We start from the raw sequence: 24,247 nt of genomic DNA, 5'->3' as shown, positions 1-24,247 counted from the left end.
TAGGCCACAGAATCTCACCCACCCCATCTTCTAAAACAGTAGTTCTCAACCAGGGGTCTGGGGCGTGAGCAGATTTCAGGGTCCGCCAAGCAGGACCAGTGTTAGATTTGCTGGGGCCCAGGGCAGAAAGCCAGAGTCCTACTGCATGGGGCTGAAGTGTGGGGCCCTGAGCCTCACCACCTGGGGCTGAAGCAGAAGCCTGAGCAACTTAGCTTCACGGTGCCGCTTGTGGCATGGGGTCCTGGGCAACTGACCTGCTTGCTACCCCCTAACGCCGGCACTCACTTTTAGATGCAGAAAACCAGTTCTTGGGGCACAGGTGGGCCATGGAGTTTTTATAGTATGTCTGGGGGGGCCTCAGAAAGAAAAGGTTGAGAACCCCTCCTCTAAAAGACCCGAACCTCTGGCTGAGTTACTGAACCCTCAAATCATGATTTAAAGTCTTCAAGTTACAGAGAATCCACCATTGACACTAGTTCAAACCAGCAAGTGACCCATGCCCCATGCTGCAGAGGAAGGCAAAAATCCCCCAGGGTCTCTGCCAGTCTGACCCAGGGGGAAATTTCTTCCCGACCCCAAATATGGCCATCAGTTCGACCCTGAGCATGTGGGCAAGACCCACCAGTCAGACACCTGGGAAAGAATTGTCTGTAGTAACTCAGAGCCCTCCCCACCCAGTGTCCCATCTCCAGCTGTTGGGGATTTTTGCTACTAGCAGTCAGATGAGCCACATGCCACTGTAGGTAATCTTATCATACCATCCCCTCCATAAATTTCAAGCTCAGTCTTGAAACAAGCTAGTTTTTTGCCCCCTACTGCTCCCTTTGGGAGACTGTTCCAGGACTTCACTCCTCTGATGGTTAGAAAACTTGTTAATGGTCAGTTTATATCCATTTGTTCATGTGTCAACATTGGCACTTAACTTAAATAACTTCTCTCCCTCCCTGGTGTTTATCCCTTTGACGTATTTAGAGAGAGTAATACACCCATGTTTCTCTCTTTCTTTCTCCTCCTCTGTTACGTTCCCAGCTTAGACCAAAAATTCTTGTTTTAGTTACTAAGTGCATGACCTTGCACTTTGCACTATTTTAGTTTTTATGTTTTCCCCTTTTCTTCCCTTCCTTTTTGCCTCTGAAATAGGCGGTGGTAGAAAAAGGTAAACATGAAATAATGAAAAAGTTCCATTTTGGGTTTCAAAAAGCAAAAAAAGAGGGGGGTGGATTTCAGGGGTCATTCCTTCAACCAAGGAGCCTGTAGTCTCTAGGAACGGACTATAGATAAGAAACCTGCTCAGACAAAGATAGTAACTTGCTGAAGTTACAGTTTAGTCACTGGAAAGTGTCTTTTGTTCATTTTGTTTATAACCTTTGTGGTAAGACACCTTCTCTGTCTCACTGGGCGTACCACTTCCCTCTCTGGCGGTGCCTGGGGTAAATCAGTCCACTCTGGACAGTGTTTGTCTTCCCACTCGGGGTTTATTTATCAATGTTTTCAAGGTAGGCCTCGGGGCAGGCCCAACGAGGGCTCCTCCACCAAACAAAAGAAACAAATTCACAAACACAAAATAAAGGGGGATTCCTTTTCCTGACCCCCTCTCTGGAGGGGGGTTGTCCTGTTGCTGGCCCCAGGGTGCAGGTCCTTCCCCTAAACAGGCAGTCAGCTTGGTTGTTTCCCCTGTAGAGATGAGAGCAGCCTCTCACCCTGGAGAAGCCTGTCTCTTTCCCTCCCAGCTCCCTGAGGAGGGGTTTTTAAAGGCCTCAGGCAGCCCTTAATTGGATTCAGGTGTCCCTAGTTGACCTGAGGTAGCCCCTTCTCAGCTTATAGGGCAGGGGTTGGCAACCTTTGGCACGCGGCCCATCAGGTTAATCGGCTGGCGGGCTGCGAGACATTTTGTTTATGTTGACCGTCTTCAGGCATGGATCCCCGCAGCTCCCAGTGGCTGCGGTTCGCTGTTCCCAGGCAATGGGAGCTGCGGGAAGCGGAGGCCAGCATGTCCCTGCGGCTCGTGCCACTTTCTGCAGCTCCCATTGGCCAGGAACGGGGAACCATGGCCACTGGGAGCTGCGGGGGGGGGCGTGCCTGCGGCCAGTCAACATAAACGAAATGTCTCGTGGCCCACCAGTGGATTACCCTGATGGGCCACGTGCCGAAGATTGCTGACCCCCATTATAGGGAAAAGGGCCTTTATCTTTCTAGGGCTAACACACCCGCCCACCTCTTGCAACCCAAGAGGACCACCCTCTTGAAGCTGCACCACTTGACTTTGTCACACCTCTCAGATCGCTTTCACCCGTACTTGAAATCACTTAAGCCTATGTCCTTTGTTAATAAACTCAGGCTTGTTTTGTTACACACCCATCCCAGTGCTGTGTGTTAGCAGGGGAGGGGAAGTCCTCAGCCAGCCTAGCAGGGTGCTGTGTGCTCACTCTCTCTGGAGGCAGCGGGTCCCAGGGAGAGGGGCTGGACGCTGCAGGGAGGCGTCCCTGGGAGCTCCGGGAGTGGGGATCGCTGCGGGGCAGGGCTGGACTGGCAGATGCTGCAGGGTTTGCTGGCAAGGCAGGCAGGCTGGCGTGTCAGGGACAGATTCCCAGCTTAGCCGCAGCAAAGCGCCCTCCCGCTAAGGCACAGCGGTAACGCAGTGGCTCACAGATCTGGGTGAGTTGAGCAAGTCGTCACAGTGTCATTCAATCAGGCTTCCAGCTGGGCCAGGGCATGGCAATCGCATGATCTTGGCAGTCACTGGTCTTCTCGCGACAACGAACAGAGGTGGGACATCTGGGCTCACACTGCTAGGTTGGTCAGTGGCTTTAGGTACTAGTGACTACAAGGTGCTGCTGATCCAGCTGTGGCCCCTGGCAGGTCAGGGCTGTAGTCCTTAAAAGTAGCTCCACTTATTTTAGGGGAGTGCAAAGGGCTGTTTTGGCTGCCTGCTATGGTGTCTCTGTCACTCCTCTTCAGCACCTGTGTGAAGCCACTGGGGAAGGTCATAAAGACCTCAGGGCCAAAGTGTCACCAATAGGCAGAGGACACCCAGCTCTGTCTCGCCTCCTCTTTGACTCTGGGCGGGACCATGTCCTTGCTTTCCTAGAGATGGATGGGGTCCTGGATAGAAGCCAATTGGCTTAAACCACCCACCTGAATAAGCACACCTGTTGTAAAAGTGGTCCCCAACCTTGAGGTCTTACTAGACTCACTCTTACTCGAGCACTCACCAAGAGCAGTGTAGCTGGGAGTTCTTCCTTTCACCTATAGAAGGCTAAGAGACTGCCTCTTTTCACCCCGCCTCAGTGCACGTGCCTTCGTTCACACCCACTATTATAAAACATATGGTTTTGCCTTCTTCCCTGTGTCTCCTCCCACTAAGGAGGGAATGCTGCAAAATGACAAAGACCGGGCCAAGAAGGGAAGATACGGAACAGGCCTACACCCCAGGAGAGAGTTGTCTCCTGGAGATGGTGGCGTCTGTATCCATCCCGCCTTCCCTTGGGGGACCTGTCAAGAAGGATAATTTTAAATTTCTGCTGGAGGCTGCATATGAGCCACATGGGTGAAAGCTGCAGAGGGGATGTGTTTACTCCTTGCTCACCTGTGCCCAGCTTTTCTCACTAGAAATAAGCATTAACCAGGAATGAATTTGGCACAGAACCTCCTTTTCTTTCTCTCCTCCATCTGTCGCCTCCCCCATTGACTAACATTAAGATCAACAGAAAAAAATCCTCACCCTTACCAGAAAAGACAGAGAGCACCAAGGGCCTTCCTATACAGCCCTGACTGGGAATTGAACTCAACACAGCAACCTGTACTGTCCTTCATTTCTAGGGAACTTTTGCATGTTGCTTGTAAGCCATGTCAAAGAGAGAGCTTGGGACATTTCATCCCTTCCGCCAAAACACAAGGAATGGGTGCATCTATGCTTAGGTGACTGATCAGTTTGACTGCAAAATCAATCCTCAGTCTAAAATAATAGTGGGGAGAGAATTCAGGAGCACCAGATGCCCAGACTTCCTTTGCAATACAACTGACAACATACCCAAAGACAGACCAACCTGTGGGAAGGCACCGCTTTTAGAAAGCAAAGTCTATGAGACAGCCATAAGTCTCTAAGCTTTCAAATATACCTACCCCCTCACAAGAGCACCCGGATAAGCCAGTGTACGCATTTCATTAGCAACATTTTATGGAGGGAGGGACACAGAGGGAAAAGACTATTTTTGACCATTCTCTGGGGCACAAAATGCATATAGGGTTTGTCTTAGTAAAGGGATAGCACTGAACAATACAAAAAATTTAACATCAGGCCAAGTCCTCAATATTAATAAAGTTTAGTGCTAATAGGTTAAAAGGCTATTCAAGGTATTACAGATACTACACAGAGACTGTTACTTTGAGAATATGCTATTAATATTATTGTCTAATATTAATATTCGTAGTAATTAACAGTATCATGCAGGTGACATAAAAGAGCAAAATGGGTATAAGAAAAATTAGGGTAAAACTCACATCCGGGTGTGGAATTGCATATTGTCCCTGAATTGTATAGGCCTGTGAAAGGAAAAGATATGTCATTAGACTTGGTTGTCGGGTCTATTTAAGCCCTATGCCTCAGCTGCAGCTTTCATCTAAATCCCTTCCCCCTTTAATAGCCAATCTGGGAAGGGGGAGAAGCCCCCTATGATTTTTGGGAAAGTATTTTTATGTATAAATGAAGCCAGACCAGGCATCCACCTCCTCCCCATAAAGAACCCTATCATCACTCTTAAAACCGCTCCTCTCACAACAGGTGTCAGCACTGGTTTTTTGGACTGGCCACTATAAAGCACTCAGCCCCCCAGGCTGACGGCACACTGTTAACCTTCGCATTACGCAATGAGCCTGCCTCTCGGCTTGAAATGATTTCTGTCACAGAGAGCAGCGCTGCCCACTACAAATGCCCACTCCAGAGCCGTCCCTTAACAATACACAATTATAGCAAAGGTACGTATGAGTCCCCAAGTGCCGCTCTTTGGATTACAGGATCCTCATTTAGAGGTCAGCACTGGGATGTCACCGCAGAATTGCTACACAGTCCTTACACCCAATGCACAAATTGCCCTGAAGGTTTTTGAACAGCGGCACGCTTGGGAAGCTGTATAAATACATAGTGGCAGCGGGCTAGCTTGGAAAATCCCTTGTCATGTGACGACTTCCAATCTCTCCAGTGTGAATCTGGTTAAGTAACTCTAAGGTTATGAGTAGGGCCCTATCAAATTCAGGGTCCATTTTGATCAATTTCATGGCCAGAGGGTTTTTAAATTGGTCAATTTAATGTTTTTTGTTGTTTACATCTGAAATTTCACAGTGTTGTAATCATGGGGTCCCAACCCACAAGGTACCAGGAAGTGGGTCTGATCCTGCCATTCCAGAGCTGCCACGCAAGGGAAGGACAAGTCCTGACCCTTCCCAGACTAGCAGGGACTCACAGCTAGGAGCCCCCCGAGCTGAGGCGCTCCCAGGAGCAGGGGGATATTGGACCCACCTCCACAAGTCTCCTCCAGCTGCAGGAACCTCTGGGACTGGAGCTTCCTGCAGAAGGGGAGGCACTCCAAGGTGGGTCTGATCTCCCCCTGAGAACGAGAGTGGCCGTGCAGGGGAAGGACAAGTCCTCTCCCTCCCCAGCCCATCCAGGACTTGCAGCTAGGAGCCCCCTGACTGAGGCGGTCCCAACAGTAAGGGGGAGATCAGATTTCACGGAGAAGGGCTTATTTCACAGTCTGTGACACATTTTTCAGGGCCATGAAATTGGTAGGACCCTAGTTACGAGGTTGCAGGAAAGGGCGCCATGTTGGGTGATCAGAATGCTGCTGTGTTTGTACCGAAGAGGAGATATGTAGTCGGCACTATTGTATCACAGGGGCTGAGACTGGGGGCTTGTCTACACAGCAGCGCTTAGTCATGACGCTACCTATGCTGATGGGAGAGCTTCTCCGGTCGGTGCCAGTTCTCCTCCTCCCCAAGAGGCAGGAGCTATGTGACTGGTTTTCCAACCCCCTGAGCAATGTCGTTATTCCGACATAAGCCTGCAGTGTAGACCAGGGCTGGGAGGTCCCAACTATGGAAACATTTGAGTGGAAAGCAAATGAATGTATTCATCCCTGGATTCCATGCTGTGCCATGAAACACATATCACATGTGGTTCTTAGGGGTTACACTGGCCATCTGTTCCCTCTGTGTATCATGGAAGTTCCTTCTAGGAGCTGATGGGCATTCTACATGCTGTGGAACTGAGACCATTACAAGCCAGGCAGGAGGCATTTAGGCCACATCTATGCTGCAATGGTGGAGGGGGAAGGTAGACATACCCGCGCTAGCTTTAATGTAGCTAGCTCACTAAAAATAGTAGTAAAGACATGGCAGCATGGGCTGTACAAGCCTGCTTGGCCTCCCTGGGTCCATGTTGTCATTGCTAGCCTCCCCTGAAGCCCCCATCACTGCATCCTTTTTAGCGTGCGAGCCAGATGAAAGCGAGTGCGGGTACTTCTGCCAGAGCCGTAAATCACACCATGCTGCAGAGACCAATCCTTAGAGAGAGGGTGGGCTGCGGGTTTGAATTTATTTCTGAGGACCTTTTTCTTTTATCTAGAGACCATCCTTTCATGATAGTCCAGCTTGAATTTAGAAGTTGCACAGCTGAACAGACAACGCACCTGCAAGCCTGAGTCACCTCTAATGACCAGCCTGATCCCTCAGGGACTGGCCATCTGACAGGAGCTCAGCAACCTCAAGTCAGGGCTGGGCCCTAGCTTTCTAATAGCTTGCACCATAATTGATAGAGCTAAATAGCTTTGTACTGGGGGAGGGGGGGATGAAAAGTGACATCCCACAAACTTAATATACAGCAGATATTTGGAAAGTTGGTATTAACCAGGGCTCTGAATTTGCCAGCTTGCTGCTACACTTATGGCCGGAGAATGAAAAAGCAAATGATGTGCACAGAACGTACCAACTGCAAAGGGCACCAACTACTTCCCTTTCCCCCCTGTACATGGCCTATAGTCCTACCCAGGATAGATCATTCTGAAACGACAGCCTAACAGTGCAGCTATAGTGTCCTTCCTCCAGACAGAACTTCCACCTGTCAGTGGGAGTGTAGCCAGAGGAAGGTTTCCACTGGCAGAACTGAATCCTTTAGTCATCTACCCTGCAAAACATTATGGCTGGGATTTGCAAAGCCAGGTAAGAGATTAGGACACCCAGTTTCCCTTACAGTTAGCAGGAATTGGACATCCAAATCCCACATGTGGCTTTGAAAATTTCAGCCCATAGACGTCAGTCCAGGGTCTGTGGCTGGTGTAGGGAAAAGGGGGCTAAGGAAATGTCTCTGTCCTTGGTACTGACTTCAACAGACTGCAATTTCCCCCTCCTGGCCACTGCAGATGAATTATCTCTATCCACTGTCCAAAAGGGACATAGCAAAGATCACCGAAACAGCAACGTTGTGCAGAGTGAGTGTGATTTGCTTCTCAGGTCTGACAAAAGGTTTGCTCAGCCCTGCAGCTCAGCATCCTGGAAGAGTTTGTTTAGAAAGAAACACTCAAATCGGTGACAGAATGGCCTGTAATGTGTAGAATTAGCAATGAAAGGTCCAATTCTGTTTTACATCATTGATGGTGTAAGTGAGCTCAGAATCAGACCCTAAACCCTTCAGTTATTTAGGTGTTTGTGATGTCATCGTTAGCTTTTGTAGGGGTAACACAAAATCCTGCTCTCGGGTCTTAGAAAGTGAGAAATATTTTGTTTAAAATTATAAAATGTCCAGTATTTATACACTTTTAATCTGTACATACATTATGTTACTACATTAGGGTGAAATGAAACCCTGAGCAGAGATGCAGCAGAAGTCCAGTGTGCCATTTACGTCTCACTTATGCCCTCAAAATAGAGCGCAAGTGGCATTTAAGTGGCATGTAGGCCTTGTGGTGGCTCTCTGCATTGTGGTGAATTTCACCCTCTGTAGTTCAGGGTGTTTCCTAGGTATCTTCAGCAAAGTTTTGCAACAATCCTTTAACATAATCTTTTTATCACTTTGAAAATAAGCATTATTGTCTGCCAACAGCTGTAGACGCCTTATTGCTAAGGAGTTTACTGGGTAATAAAACATATCTGATTAAATAAAACATTTTTCAGATGATTCCAAATTAAATGGCATAAAGGATGGATAACACTTTGTAAAGGGAGAGTAAAGACAGCAAAGAAGAGGAAAGTCTGGTAACCTTTGAAAAGTTACATCACTCGTTGCAAACAACAAGCTGTTTGGCTCAGTAACATCCTCAGCTTGGTGGGGTGAAGATCAATAACAAGTGTAGAGAAATTGGACACAAAAGCCAATTCAGTGGTTTCTTGCCATCAAAAATGCTATTATCTGATTCTTAGAACATTGACAAAGATAAGGTGGGTGAGGTAACATATTTTATTGGCATTATACATGTCCACGGTCTCCAAAGGGTTAAATTCCCATCGCTAAATCTTTCACTCCCTAGGCTGTATTCACACAGGGTATAGTAATAGGAAGGAAAACAGACTGAGGATGTTCTCTAAATTGTTCAATTTTTCCTTTAAATTTCCATTTGATATTTTGCTTTAATTTTGTTTAAATGACCAGGCTCTGAAGATAGTTCATTGGTCAGCTCCGAATTACCAATCAGCTCCAAAAGTATCAGTAATATACATACTTATTTCTACTGGGGACTCAGTAACTAGAGATGTAGAAATGAAAAATGGTCCAATAAGCACAACATTAAATAATGTCCAAAATAAACAGTCCAACCTCTTGAGGCTATTCTGTGATATCTTTTGATGATTACATACAGAGTTAGCCACAGATAGGACGGTGTCTCGGACAGATGCAAATCAACTTTCTTCAAAAATAAACTGGGTACAGTAGTTGTTTTTAAAAGGTCAACATTTCCCAACAGAAACCCCAGAGATATTGCCAGTCCAAAGCACATGGAAAAACCATAGAGTGCTAATTGTCAGAAAACACTGACATTTTAATGGGAACCACTGTAAATATATTTGAAAATACTGGAGTTTTACTACAGGTCAAAATGCACCTTGAGCTGATCTACATGCAACTTCCCATTCCCCCATGGACCTGGTCCACCCTGGAGTTTTCTCAAACACCTCCCTGCTGCTGCTATGTGGCATACCAGTGACCCAAAGGGACAAGTTGCTTTGACGCAGGAGGTCCCATGGAATCCGTCAGGTGTGGGGCCTTCCCTCCCTGGAGAGACAGGGGTTGTGGGGCCTAAACTGTGCCATCCGCACCAAGGGCCGGGATCTGTGGGTGGCTCCTGAAAGAGCCACGTTGCCAGGGCTCAGAGGTGGGGGGGCTCTTGGAAGCATGGAGGGGAAAGCTGTAACGAGTTACTGAAGGCGCAGTGTGCTCTAACCTGTACGACCTCGGTGCTGGGCAGCAGTGGAATCTGCAGTGCCCAGCCAGCCCCTAGCCCTGTGCCCTGCTAACCCGCAGAGCCTTCCCTTGCACAGTCCCTACAGAGGGGCTCCCAACGGATCTGGAGCACACTGTGGAAGTGGCACTCCCCTCTTCCAAGATCAGAGCTGCCGAGTCCTGCCCAGCTCCAGGGGTGCCATGTGTCACCAGGAACCGTCCCCGACTCCCCTCAGGGTGCCCCAGGCCCCGGGACTGCACTGGCAAGGAGGCAGGAGCACTCCCTCTCTGCACAGGAGGTTGGGTCTGGCAGATGCATGAGCAGCTGGGGAATGGGAAGTCAGCAGTGACTGGGGAGCCTGCAAAAGTCAGTGGGGGCCAGAGCATCTCAGGGAGTCGGGCTCAGAGTGTGGCGGACTGGGTTCACTGAGTCATTGCGGGTGGGGTGGGGTGGGGTGGAGAGAAAGCGCTGGTGGAGCCTGAGGCTGGTGGGGGTTGCTGAGGGGATGGGAGACCCTGAGACTGTGGGGGGATGTTGGGGATGGAACAGCCTGAAGTGGGGACGGGGGAAGAGCCTTAGCAGTTGGCAGGATTGCTGGTGGGGGAGAGCCTGAGGCCGTTGGAGGGCTGTTGTGGGGGTGGAACAGCCTGAGGTGGGTGGGGTGTGGCAGAGCCTGAGGCTGTTGGGGGGTTGTTGTGGGGATGGAACAGCCTGAGGTGGGTGGGGTGTGGCAGAGCCTGAGACTGTTGGGGGGTTGTTGTGGGGATGGAACAGCCTGAGGTGGGTGGGGTGTGGCAGAGCCTGAGACTGTTGGGGGGTTGTTGTGGGGATGGAACAGCCTGAGGTGGGTGGGGTGTGGCAGAGCCTGAGACCGTTGGGGGGTTGTTGTGGGGATGGAACAGCCTGAGGTGGGTGGGGTGTGGCAGAGCCTGAGGCCGTTGGAGGGTTGTTGTGGGGATGGAACAGCCTGAGGTGGGTGGGGTGTGGCAGAGCCTGAGACCGTTGGGGGGTTGTTGTGGGGATGGAACAGCCTGAGGTGGGTGGGGTGTGGCAGAGCCTGAGGCCGTTGGAGGGCTGTTGTGGGGGTGGAACAGCCTGAGGTGGGTGGGGTGTGGCAGAGCCTGAGGCTGTTGGGGGGTTGTTGTGGGGATGGAACAGCCTGAGGTGGGTGGGGTGTGGCAGAGCCTGAGGCCATTGGGGGGTTGTTGTGGGGATAGAACAGCCTGAGGTGGGTGGGGTCTGGCAGAGCCTGAGGCTGTTGGGGGGTTGTTGTGGGGATGGAACAGCCTGAGGTGGGTGGGGTGTGGCAGAGCCTGAGGCTGTTGGGGGGATGGAACAGCCTGAGGTGGGTGGGGTCTGGCAGAGCCTGAGGCTGTTGGGGGGTTGTTGTGGGGATGGAACAGCCTGAGGTGGGTGGGGTCTGGCAGAGCCTGAGGCTGTTGTGGGGTTGTTGTGGGGATGGAACAGCCTGAGGTGGGTGGGGTGTGGCAGAGCCTGAGACTGTTGGGGGGTTGTTGTGGGGATGGAACAGCCTGAGGTGGGTGGGGTGTGGCAGAGCCTGAGACTGTTGGGGGGTTGTTGTGGGGATGGAACAGCCTGAGGTGGGTGGGGTGTGGCAGAGCCTGAGGCTGTTGGGGGGTTGTTGTGGGGATGGAACAGCCTGAGGTGGGTGGGGTGTGGCAGAGCCTGAGGCCATTGGAGGGCTGTTGTGGGGGTGGAACAGCCTGAGGTGGGTGGGGTGTGGCAGAGCCTGAGGCTGTTGTGGGGATGGAACAGCCTGAGGTGGGTGGGGTGTGGCAGAGCCTGAGGCCGTTGGGGGGTTGTTGGGGGGATGGAACAGCCTGAGGTGGGTGGGGTGTGGCAGAGCCTGAGGCTGTTGGGGGGATGGAACAGCCTGAGGTGGGTGGGGTGCGGCAGAGCCTGAGGCCATTGGGGGGTTGTTGTGGGGATGGAACAGCCTGAGGTGCATGGGGTGTGGCAGAGCCTGAGGCTGTTGGGGGGATGGAACAGCCTGAGGTGGGTGGGGTGTGGCAGAGCCTGAGGCTGTTGGGGGGATGGAACAGCCTGAGGTGGGTGGGGTGTGGCAGAGCCTGAGGCTGTTGGGGGGATGGAACAGCCTGAGGTGGGTGGGGTGTGGCAGAGCCTGAGACTGTTGGGGGGTTGTTGTGGGGATGGAACAGCCTGAGGTGGGTGGGGTGTGGCAGAGCCTGAGGCTGTTGGGGGGATGGAACAGCCTGAGGTGGGTGGGGTGCGGCAGAGCCTGAGGCCATTGGGGGGTTGTTGTGGGGATGGAACAGCCTGAGGTGCATGGGGTGTGGCAGAGCCTGAGGCTGTTGGGGGGATGGAACAGCCTGAGGTGGGTGGGGTGTGGCAGAGCCTGAGGCTGTTGGGGGGATGGAACAGCCTGAGGTGGGTGGGGTGTGGCAGAGCCTGAGGCTGTTGGGGGGATGGAACAGCCTGAGGTGGGTGGGGTGTGGCAGAGCCTGAGACTGTTGGGGGGTTGTTGTGGGGATGGAACAGCCTGAGGTGGGTGGGGTGTGGCAGAGCCTGAGGCTGTTGGGGGGTTGTTGTGGGGATGGAACAGCCTGAGGTGGGTGGGGTGTGGCAGAGCCTGAGGCTGTTGGGGGGTTGTTGTGGGGATGGAACAGCCTGAGGTGGGTGGGGTGCGGCAGAGCCTGAGGGCGTTGGGGGGTTGTTGTGGGGGTGGAACAGCCTGAGGTGGGTGGGGTGCGGCAGAGCCTGAGGCTGTTGGGGGGTTGTTGTGGGGATGGAACAGCCTGAGGTGGGTGGGGTGCGGCAGAGCCTGAGGCTGTTGGGGGGTTGTTGTGGGGATGGAACAGCCTGAGGTGGGTGGGGTGCGGCAGAGCCTGAGGCTGTTGGGGGGTTGTTGTGGGGATGGAACAGCCTGAGGTGGGTGGGGTGTGGCAGAGCCTGAGGCTGTTGGGGGGATTGTTGGGGGAAGCGATGGGGGGCAGTACCTGTGCCAGGAACTGTAGCTGAGGATGGTGAGCTGGAGTCTGCCTGTGCGGGTGAGGTTATGTGGTAGTGTGGCACTGAACGCCTGACACTCCTCAGCCCTGCTGTATACATGGGGAGATTTGAGGCAGCTGGAGGCATTTTCCCCCATACATTTGTTCCTCCAATCACAGGACAGGGCACTTACCCCTTCTGAGGCAGAGCCCTTACAACTAATAGCTTCCTATGCAGAGTAGCTAAGGAGTTTTCTTTTATACAGCCAATGAGGATTTCCGACCCCTAGAGCCCCACTTCTTCCCTTGAAATAAACCTCTGCTCAAGACACCAACAATTTAACAGCAGGGGGAAGTTCCTTCCATCTTACTCTCCCTTTTGAGAAGATACAGTTCACTCCACAGCTGGACCCAAAGCTCGTCTGCAGGACTGCTGCTCAGAGGGTGGTGATGCTTTTGGCAACTGGTTAAGATGCGTTCTGCTGTGTCCCCTTGTCATGTGCTCCCATACTTGGTTTGCACTTCCGCTAGCAATTATGGGCTGGGGGAACAACATGCTTTAAACAGGGCTGTCTTGGAAGGCACACAGAGGTTGAGCTACCACAAAGATATAAATTGGCTACTAATGCCCATTTTCCCAAGGGCACACATTGGAGTGGCTCCATTTTTGAGCATCTACATGGAGAGAACTGGGGCCTGACTCCCAGGACTCCCCTGAAAGTCAATGGCACCCACAGGTGCTCGTCCCTTCTGAAAATCAGCCTTGAGTGTTTCCAATTGGGCTCCCACTCACTGAGGCACCCAAAAGGATGATTTGGGGATTTTTGGCCACATATGTTTCTGTTTGCTATCATTCTGGCTTGAAGGGAAATTACTGGAGCCTGGGAGAATTCCGATCCTAATTTGTTTCTTAGATGCAACAATGATGAGTTCTATAGAAAACCGAGATTGATCAGAGACAATTAGATTAGACAGATGACGTAAGTGTCATTAATGTCATTTTTCAGAGGAACAGCCGTGTTAGTCTGTATTCGCAAAAAGAAAAGGAGTACTTGTGGCACCTTAGAGACTAACCAGTTTATTTGAGCATGAGCTTTCGTGAGCTACAGCTCACTTCATCAGATGTTTACCGTGGAAACTGCAGCAGACTTTATATACACACAGAAATCATGAAACAATACCTCCTCCCACCCCACTGTCCTGCTGGTAATAGCTTATCTAAAGTGATCAACAGGTGGGCCATTTCCAGCACAAATCCAGGTTTTCTCACCCTCCACCCCCCCCCCACAAATTCACTCTCCTGCTGGTGCTAGCCCATCCAAAGTGACAACTCTTTACATAATCAAGTCGGGCTATTTCCTGCATAGATGATCTATGCAGGAAATAGCCCGACTTGATTATGTAAAGAGTTGTCACTTTGGATGGGCTAGCACCAGCAGGAGAGTGAATTTGTGTGGGGGGGTGGAGGGTGAGAAAACCTGGATTTGTGCTGGAAATGGCCCACCTGTTGATCACTTTAGATAAGCTATTACCAGCAGGACAGTGGGGTGGGAGGAGGTATTGTTTCATGATTTCTGTGTGTATATAAAGTCTGCTGCAGTTTCCACGGTAAACATCTGATGAAGTGAGCTGTAGCTCACGAAAGCTCATGCTCAAATAAACTGGTTAGTCTCTAAGGTGCCACAAGTACTCCTTTTCTTTTTATTAATGTCATTGCACGCTGGACCCCGAACTTCAGAATATGGCTACCTACACATCTGAAAATGCCCTGAGCACTTAAACCCTCTCTCTACAATGTTGCCTGGGTTTAATTCAGATTGGTTTTAGAAGGCAGTTTCAGGGTTTCCACCCAGAGGTTTGCATTGCTTTAACTAAACTGATTTTTTAAAGTGACTTCAGTTAAACTGGTGCAATGAGGTGTTTAGAGCAGCCAGCTCCAACCCTAAGGAATGATGGGTAATAAATATGGCAATGCAGGTCTCATGGGGGACTCGCTGACCGTCACTTCCTCGCTTGAGAAGTAATGAGAAATCACAAAGCTACAGAAGAGGTGGGGATGCTAACGTTTACTTCATAGTGTAGATCAGCTTTTAAAATCCATGTAATTCTTGATCCGTGTCTGATTTTTTAAAATGTGCATTGATTATCTGAAGCAAAAAGCAATGCCAGCAGCCAAGAGTTCAGACTCTCTGCAAATCTCCGGCAAGCCAATGTGGGCGAGTGCCATGAAAGGCACGAGTATCTATGGAAAAGAAGGTGCAGATTCACTTTCAAAGGGTTATTATAAACACATTCAAAGTTCCCTAATTGTGGGCCAAACTCTGCCCTGATTTACAGGCACTGAAGCCAGTGCAATATTCCCTGTTATTTTTCAGTCCCTCCATTAAAAACAACGGTGATTATGCCGTAGCATGCGTTACTGGTACCGCATTACCTTCCGCTAACTGTGCAAAAAACGTGCAACACTGCCCTGTATTGTGGGCTTTAATAAAAGGCCCAATTCAGGCAAAATTTTAATGCGAAGTTTGTGTAAATAAGGACTTAGGACCCCATTAGGACCCAAGGGGCTGAGTTTTCCCTGGGAAGCGCTGAGCTCCAAATCCAGTCCTACTGCTACCAAAGTGATGTTTAATCAGAGCTGTGTGTAACTTTCCAAGTGAAACTGAAAATACTAGAAGTTAGAAAGCTTTTGGATTCCTCTGAGAAAATATTAGCTGGCCTATCTTCATATGAAAAGCTAATTTTCACTAGAAAATGGGAAAATGTCAGTGAAAACGCCTTCATTTCTGTGCATCTAAAGGTGAAATGTTGCTCAAAACTGAGCAGAATATATGAAAAATAAAGCTAAGGTTCCAGCAAAGATGAAGCTGTAGCAAACCCATGCCAAAGCGTGATGTTTTACATCACAAGTGGTATTTTCACTGCGTGTAAGCACCCCAAACCAACCAGTGGAAAGCGTTCCCGTTCCTCACGGCCCTTGTCTCACAGCACAAAGGGAGCACTCCTGCAAGGTTCTCGGTTCTCTGAGACAAACGCAACACAGCCCTTCATCGTGTGCTGAATATGCACGGGCTAAGGTTCTTTCCCGGATCAGGACTAGCGCGCCCAGCATCTTCCTTTGCAGACTCAAGCCGTAAATGTGGGGAAGAGCACATTCCACCCTGAGTGCTGCCTGCTACAAATGTTCAGTTGTTTCCTAGAATGCAAGACAGCATGGAAGCGGACTGTAAAATTCACTTCTATTCCCAGCAATTTGGCCAGAGGAAGAATTTTTCATACTCGCCCCCCATGGATGGGGCAACTAAGCCAGGTATTCAGGCAAATTAACCAAGAGCAGTTTAGCAAAGAGCTTTCAGTCCATCTGCTTTGGCACAATATGAATGGGATGAAACCATGCAAGTGAGAAGGCGAGAAAACCTGAGTGCACTAACAGGCAGCGGCTGGTGCTGCAGTAAGAGGCTGAGGTTGGCAGTGGAGGCCGCAAGCGGGTCGGCTCTTACCTGACCACCTGCAAAAATGACAGGGGTGGAGGCGGGCTTTGGGCGATAGGGAATGGTGGCACCTTTCGGTGGGGACTAGGAAAAGGGACAAGGAGAGGGAGAGAGAACATTAGAACAGCTTTCCTGAAACATCAGTAAAAAGAAAGTTAGAAAGCAACCAACCCAACCCATGTCATGGACATCGACATCACAAGGCCCATGAATTCTATCACACTGTCCTTGCCCCACAGAGATTCCTTCAATACCTTTAACAGAAACATTGCTGTTGGGACTGGGCGAATATGGTTTCCAAATGAGAGGAGACAAGGGAAATAGTCATGTGAGCGGGGGGCGGGGGTGGGGAGAGAAGTCCTTAAATTAAATGAGGTGAGGCTTCTCAGCAATTCCCTTTCCTACGGGCGTTACACCAGTGCACCTTCTCAGCATAATCTATTTCCCTCTCCAGCACTCATCCCCACACACACTGTATAGACTGATTTCTCAGTTAATCTACATTCATAATTTACCAGGCTTTTGTGCATGAGAGAACATCTGAACAGCACCCCTCAAACTCTCATTGAAGAACACATGTACCCAGAGACACGTGGCAATAGCACGATGTGCTGCCTATGGGACACGCAGCAGGGTTGCGAGGGAGATAACTCGTTAGGCGTACATACAGGGAAGTTGTCTTCATAGCATGGCCTTTGTTACCATCATCAAGCTACGCTGTACATCTCAACACCTGATTACAGCATCACATCCGTGGTGTCAGGTGTTGGATACAATGCTGGGGCACTGTTGTAGAGCACAGCAACCATCAGTGTGTTGGGGGAAATTAGAAAGAGTGAGAAGGTTGTACAACACATTGACCATCTTTGTCTTCTCCACTTAAAAAAATCCTTTTTAGTTTTCTCCAACGCAGATAGGCCACCCGTGCTGCTGGGCCCACTTCTAATCTTATGAACGGTTTTGTGCCTGGTTGTACAGCTACTATTGGAAGGTCTTTGGGGCAGAGACTATCTGGTTACTACGTATCCATACAGGACACTGCAGGGCTTTAGTGGAATGGGGCCTGCTATGTGGTGCAGTAGTATCAATAACGGTAATAATGAACTGGTGACTGTGATATACACACACAGGGCAGCTCACAAACAAAGGCTGGGAAATTACCCCGCCTCTCCCATGGTCTCTATATTTTAGAAGAAAAGCATTTTATTATAAACCTGCAAATAAGAAATTCTGTTTATTACACTCCATGGAAAGTGATTTCCTCGCTTCCTGGTTTAAAGAGGAAATAGCATACAGCTCTTGAGACCCCTTTCCGTGATGTTACCGTACTTATGAAAGGGATCACCCTGGGGGCATGGGAGATTCAAGTCCTCTGCTTATCCACAGAACAGGGACAGCACAAGCAGCAATTGTGCAAGCTGCACACACACACACACCCCAACAGTGTGCTGGTGGAGCGAGTGAGCAGTGACCGAAGAGCCACCACGTAGCCATATGCCATTGGGAGGGTTCTCCTCGACACACACCCTCTGTCTTTTCATCCTGCCACAAGTCAATACCATTTGCCAATTCAGTCTCCTGCTTCAGCCTGACCTGTCTGTTGTGAAGGCAATGCACGAGCTGTATTCTGTGACTATTGCTCTTACTGGTGTTTGTGAGAGGTGTATGCCGAGTTCTGTCTGATAACCAAATCATTGTTAATGCACGAAAGAAATCTTGCGAAAGCCTCTTCCTATGAGATTTCAGACCAAAATGTTTGGATTCGTATCCATTATTGTTTATATTATATACAGTACGTATTTATAGGTCATTATAGTTTATATCTATAATTGTAATTACACACACAACTACTATCTGCAGAATGCATGGCATATAAAATCAATATGAGTTTTAAGAACCTCACAATAAATATTAACACACAGAAACCTGTGCAATCAAACCCCCCAAATGAGCTACAGAATTTCAGGGCTCGATAGTCACAAGTCTGCTTTCTCTCATACTGCATTAACAACACAGGGAAAATGAGAATTTCACTGGTTAAGTACTAGAAAGGTGACAGGATTGTAGCGAAGTCATTGTAAAGCATTACAATAATTATCGATACTTCAGCTCGTAGACCTATCTCCCAGTCTGACGCAGGCTTCCCATTTGCCTCTACTGCCATAATGGGCACTGAATTCTGCATCTCCAAACAGGTACCTGGTGCTGCAAACCTGTCCACCACCTGTGCAGCCCGGCCTGTGATTACTACTGCTCCAAACCCACCTCTGCCAAAATCCTCCTCCCTCTCCCAACTTCCTTTGCTAAGAACTCCCCAGACTCCAGTGTGCAGAAGGCTGATTCCTGCCTTCTCTCACACACTCAATGCAGTGACCATATCGCTCCGGTCCTCAGACAATACCACTGCCCCCTTCAGTTCAGGATCCAGTTCAAAATGATCTTCCTAGTTTTTCAAATGCTCCATGGACTAGATCCAGCTCACGTCACAGCTCTTATTTCTCTCTATGCCCTTCCTACTCCCCTTGCTTTTCTCGCACTAAGCCGTCTCTGTCCCACCGCACAAGCTCTCCAGTCTAAGGGAGAGAGCCTATGGCCTCCTAATTTCAAAAGCAACCTTCTTGAGACTCTACTGCTGACTGCCCCTCCATCTCATTTCAAATCTAAAGAGAAAACATCATATTTCACTTCTCAGTTAAGTTAGAGTTCAGCCCCAGACTCCATACCTAGTAAATGAACAGAGTGCATGGCTGGGCAAAAACACATGGTGAGGATTTTAAACTAATGGTACCAGTAAGTGAGGGTGAACAATAACATCAATAGCTATTCCAGGGTTTTCACTGTAGTTTGGTTGTTGATAGCTTTTCCTATATACTTTACCCCCATTGTTACAGACTGTACCTCCAGCATCACCACACAGATCTGTTTGACACACTGGATAATTGCATCGGGGGTCCCCGAAATTGTCACTGCCCGTTCTGTGGAGTTGGGCAGCATGTCCCCCGCCACTTGAACCTGAGCACCTGTTGACTGGAGAAAGCAGGAAGGGAGAGAGAGAGAGAGAGAGAGGAAGAATAGCAAAGTTGAATGCACAGCAGCTGCAAGAACGAAAACACCTTCCCTTCCTTTTTGTAGTCAGCTGTAACTTCAATGTGCTCAGTTTTCGGTGCGTTAGACCCTGGTTAAGAATTGCTTTGCAAACATGACATGACAATCACCCTCCCTCCTCTTGCCACGCCATGCACACAGTGCATATGTCAGTCTCCAAGGCCTGTAGAAGTCAAATGCAGTGTCATGCCGGTGCTGGCAGGAGCCCACGTCAGTTACATGCTGGGATCCTTAGGAAATCAAAAGTCCAGGTTTAGCATTTCCGAGTCAACTTCTGGTGGCAGGCGTTTTGCTGGAGGCGATGCTATTTGTGAAGCTGGCTGCACGTGGATACCCACTGCAGAGGCTGCAGAGTCAGTTTCCATTCTCACTTGAGTTAAATGTAGCTTTTAAACAGTGCACTTACAAGGGAGGTTTAAGAAAAAGGTCTGCCTTACCTCCCTGATTTCCTTAATCTTGGAGCCTCCTTTGCCAATCAGTGACCCACACTGGCTAGCAGGCACGACCAACCTCAGTGTTACTGGTGGTTTACTGGTAGCAGTGCTGTTACTCATTGAGTTGATTATGTCCTTGGGAAGGGGAAAAATGAAAACAGGCTCTATTATTCTGCCATACACACCCTATCCCAACCGGTGAAAATATACACAGAAGGGGACAGCTTAATCTTGCCTTAAACTGCACATAGGACCATAGCGTGCGGTCAGAAACCAAAAGCACTGTCGGTCAACTATTTCCATAGCTCATAATTATCTCTCTTAGGTGTCTGTCTGGTTCCAGTCACTGCTCTACACCCGTAGCTGTCCACAGACCGTACCTCCCAGTACTTGGGAAGGAATCCAAATGGACTATACTGGAGAATTACCTACAGCCACTAGAGGGAACAAGTATATTTTGGTAATTGTAGAATTTTATTAGGTGGACAGAAGCTACCCCGACTCAAGGCTGTACAGCCACCCCGACAGCTAAGGTGCTAACAGAAGAGATGTTCTCTAGGTGAGGTTTTCCGAAGGCTGTGGATCGTGATAATGGATTTGTGGGAAAGGTGATGAGGGAGGTTTGTGAGTTACTAGAACTTGATCCAAAATTCCATATACAATACCACCTGCAACGCTGGGGATTGGTGGTATGAGCCAACTGGACTGACAAAACCATGTTGAAGAAGGTGTTTTAATGCCCACAAAGGAAGTGTGGTGAAAGGTACAAGGATTGCTCCTTTTGAGGCTGTCATAACCATAGGGATAGCCTAAATTCCTCCTTACCTGTCGGGGGTTAAGAAGCTCAAGTAACCTGGTTGGCACCTGACCAAAGGAACCAATGGGGACAAAAGATACTTTCAAATCGGGTGGGGAGAGGTTTTGTTTTGGGTTCTTTGTTTGTGCGGCTGTTCGCTCTTGGGACTAAGAGGGACCGGACATCAATACATGTTCTCCAGACCTTTCTGAACAAGTCTCTCTTGTTTCAAACTTGTAAGTAACATCCAAGCAAGGCGTATTAGTTCATCTTTGTTTTCTCAACTTGTGAATTTTCCCTTTGCTAGACGGAGGTTTATTCCTGTTTTGTTGTAACTTTGAAACTAGGGCTAGAGGGGGTTCCTCTGTGCTCTTTGAATTTTCTGTTACTCTGTAAGGTTAACTACCAGCCTAAGCACAGAGGGAACTCTTTTACCTCTTTCTCTTTAAATAAAATCCTTCTTTTTAAGAACCTGAATGATTTTTTCCATTGTTCTAAGACCCGAGGGGTTGGGTCTGTCATCCCTTTGTAACCAATTGGTGAGGATATGTGCTCAAGCCTTCCCCTGGAAAGGGGGTATAGGCTTGGGGGGATATTTTGGGGGAACAGGACTCCAAGTGGTCCTTTCCCTGATTGGTTTCAGAGTAGCAGCTGTGTTAGTCTGTATCCGCAAAAAGAAAAAGGATGACTTGCGGCACCTGAGAGACTAACAAATTTATTTGAGCATAAGCTTTCGTGAGCTACAGCTCACTTCATCGGATGCGTGTAGTGGAAAATACAGTGGGGAGATTTATATACACAGAGAACATGAAACAGTGGGTGTTACCATACACACTGTAACCAGAGTGATCAGATAAGGTGAGCTATTACCAGCAGGAGAGCGGGGAGAGGGGGACTTTTTGTAGTGATAATCAAGGTGGGCCATTTCCAGCAGTTGACAAGAACGTGTGAGGAACAGTAGGGTGGGTGTGGGGAATAAACATGGGGAAATAGTTTTACTTTGTGTAATGACCCATCCACTCCCAGTCTTTATTCTAGCCTAAGTTAATTGTGTCCAGTTTGCAAATTAATTCCAATTCAGCAGTCTCTCGTTGGAGTCTGTTTTTGAAGTTTTTTTGTTGAAATCAGACATCAAAATTATAACATTCAAAAACCAGTCGGAGAACACTTCAATCTCTTTGGACACTCAATTACAGACCTAAAAGTGGCAATTCTTCAACAAAAAAAACTTCAAAAACAGACTCCAACAAGAGACTGCTGAATTGGAATTAATTTGCAAATTGGACACAATTAACTTAGGCTTGAATAAAGACTGGGAGTGGATGGGTCATTACACAAAGTAAAACTATTTCCCTATGTTTATTCCCCCACCACCACCACCACCCTACTGTTCCTCACACATTCTTGTCAACTGCTGGAAATGGCCCATCTTGATTATCACTACAAAAGTTTTCTTCCCCCTCACCCCACCCCCACTCTCCTGCTGGTAACAGCTCACCTTACCTGATCACTCTCATTATAGTGTGTATGGTAACACGCATTGTTTCATGTTCTCTGTGTATATAAAATCTCCCCACTGTATTTTCCACTGCATGCATCCGATGAAGTGAGCTGTTGCTCACGAAAGCTTATGCTCAAATAAATTGGTTAGTCTCTAGGGTGCCACACGTCCTTCTTTTCTTTTTACCTGATTCTTTGTTAAATCACTTGGTGGTGGCAGCGATCCCAAGGCAAGAAAGGAATCTGTGCCTTGGGGAAGTTTTAACCTAAGCTGGTAAGAATAAGCTTAGGGGGTCTTTCATGCAGGTCCCCACATCTGTAGCCCAGAGTTCAGAGTGGGGAAGGAACCCGGACAGAGGCTATCACTGGAAGGGAGATGAGACTCTGGGAATGCTTATTCATTACCTCAGTGGCAGATGTAATGCAGTAGGGCATTGTAACAGATCAGTGGGCCAAGGCATTGGTATGGCATATACAAGATAGACACAAGATGGTGGCAGGAAACCTAGGGGAAGCCCAACGAAAAATGAAAAGATATTCTGATGACCAAGCTTCTGGTGAGGAGAATGAAGTGCGAGATCAGGTACTTGTGCAGCATGTCTTAGATAAAAGGCCACTTCCAAAAGCCATTTGGGAGGGTCACTGCTATGTAATGGACCAGACTAGTCCATCAGTACACCTGGTTCAGGTATCGATGGTGTATCGGTGGTTGCATGCTATGCAGCTGAAACTGTACAGACAGCAGGACAGAAGGGAATCCACTGATGTAAGTAGAGGGAAGTGAGAATTGTTTTCTTTTTCAGGTGTTGTCCATCGTGGGAGGCATAACATGCACTGCCTTGGGGTCTGTGGAATTCGTGATCCAGCAGAGGAACAAGGCCATGACAACGCACGAGGGGGAGAATGCCACTTTAGCCTTATGGCTCCCAGGTAATCATGCAGGAGAGCCTGCCCTATCCTGGTGCAGACTGGACCACAGCCAAGGTGGCGGATCCTGCAGCACAAGTGACTCTCGGGAGCAGGTACTTGGACTGGGGGACTTAAACGGGGCAGTGCGTTACATGGGATGGTAATGGATAACCTAACCATTCATAGGGCACAGGTAAGACACGTCGGATCTAATACAGTGACTTCGGCAGATTGCTGGACTACCACCTATCATGCCAGCAAAGTGACCGAGACGTTGACCCTCTCTCAGCATGCGATGAGGGACTGGCAGAGTACCACACCACTCCTGAACACGCTGGAGTAACAATGCCTCCTACTCCAGAATTGAAGCAAGGTGATGAAACATGCCCGAAACAGAAGTGAGACCTGACAATGGACTAGTGATAAATCGTGAACACCAGATTATGTATAATAATATACAGTACCAAATGATACCCGTAGTGTTGAACTGAACCATTTTTACATTAGCACAGAAGCTCTGTCATGAAAAATACGTGCATTTCTATACGCGAATGCCAACGAAAGTGGTACCGAATTTCAGACAGTCAATGGATGGGGTGGAAGAGGAGGAAATTTGGTGGCTTGAGAAGGGAAAGAGAAAGAGGAAGAAAGATAAAAGAAAGAGATTTAGGACCAGTATTAGGAGTTGGGGTGTTGGGAACTTCCCTATGGAATGATATAGATATCACAGTATTGTGGGAGGAAAACCAGTAAATGAGACTTCAATTACAAAACCTGTCAACAACAGCATGGGGGTATGGGGAGCATTTAAAGGCTGTCCGGGATGCTAGGATAACAGGACAGCTGTTTAGGGAAGTGGAAGCAGCAATCAATGAAATGGGAAAAATTATGAGCCATCCACATGTATCCAAGGCATGGTATAGTATGGCATACGGTAAGGCAGCTTCCGAATACTGGAACTACAGGTAGGACTAAAGGAAACTCGAGGTGGAGAAGTGCCTGGGTTCAGAACAAATAAGATGCTAGACAGAAATAAGGGGAGTAGATTGGTGCAAGGTTAGGTGCTACTCAAGGGTCTGTTATGCTGAGGAAAGGTGCAAACTTGATGAAACATGGATCCTTTCTATGGTACTGGCAGTGGCAGTGGCCACAGGACTAAGTGAGGCATTAAGAGTGTATAGTGTCCAGTCCATAGGTACATTGGAAACTTCCGTGACAGATCACATCTCAAAGGAACATGGCACTCATCCTCAGACGCTGGAGAGGATGGGTGTGGGAGTCTGGAAAGCCCCAGATACCTCATATTGTTCCAAGAGGCCTCGTACCTGGTTGTGTTTTTGTGATGTACTGCAGAGTGCATTGCTGGCATGGGGTTTCATTTTGGATGAAGAAACCTGGAATTGCACAGTATGGCTGAGGCAAGGTCAGCCAAGGTTGCAAGGGCTGGAGAAGGCAAATATTATATGAGCTCTTGGGCCAGATACTTCCAGTATGGGACACAAACATGCTGTTATGACTGGCCAGTCTTCTGCCAAGAAATGTTACCTGACTAGGGGACAAGGTAATTTTTTCAGTTCCCCAGCATGAGATCCACAGTGTATCAGCTTCCAGAGTA

The 24,247-nt window shown here is 48.8% G+C and overlaps 1 protein-coding gene across 9 annotated transcripts in view; it reads right to left on the bottom strand.

Moving 5' to 3' along the window:
• PCBP3 (poly(rC) binding protein 3) overlaps positions 1-24,247 on the bottom strand; it is a 65,911-nt gene that overhangs the window by 32,976 nt on the left and 8,688 nt on the right. For 5 of the 9 annotated variants that reach the window (XM_073304788.1, XM_073304790.1, XM_073304789.1 and 2 more), the window contains exons 5-8: positions 19,431-19,562; positions 18,787-18,915; positions 15,898-15,972; positions 4,501-4,542 (exon numbers count right to left, since the gene is read on the bottom strand). In XM_073304788.1, coding sequence (XP_073160889.1) covers positions 4,501-4,542; positions 15,898-15,972; positions 18,787-18,915; positions 19,431-19,562 — 378 coding nt within the window. Of the gene's footprint in view, positions 1-4,500; positions 4,543-15,828; positions 15,973-18,786; positions 18,916-19,430; positions 19,563-24,247 lie in introns of all 9 variants that reach the window. The other 4 variants (XM_073304784.1, XM_073304785.1, XM_073304786.1 and 1 more) reach the window with 2 other exon arrangements.

The sequence above is a fragment of the Lepidochelys kempii genome, chromosome 11, assembly GCF_965140265.1.
Source record: "Lepidochelys kempii isolate rLepKem1 chromosome 11, rLepKem1.hap2, whole genome shotgun sequence".
NCBI classification, from domain to species: domain Eukaryota; kingdom Metazoa; phylum Chordata; order Testudines; family Cheloniidae; genus Lepidochelys; species Lepidochelys kempii.
The sequence above is the reverse complement of the archived record's forward strand: the minus strand, read 5'-3'. Positions and strand labels throughout refer to the sequence as shown.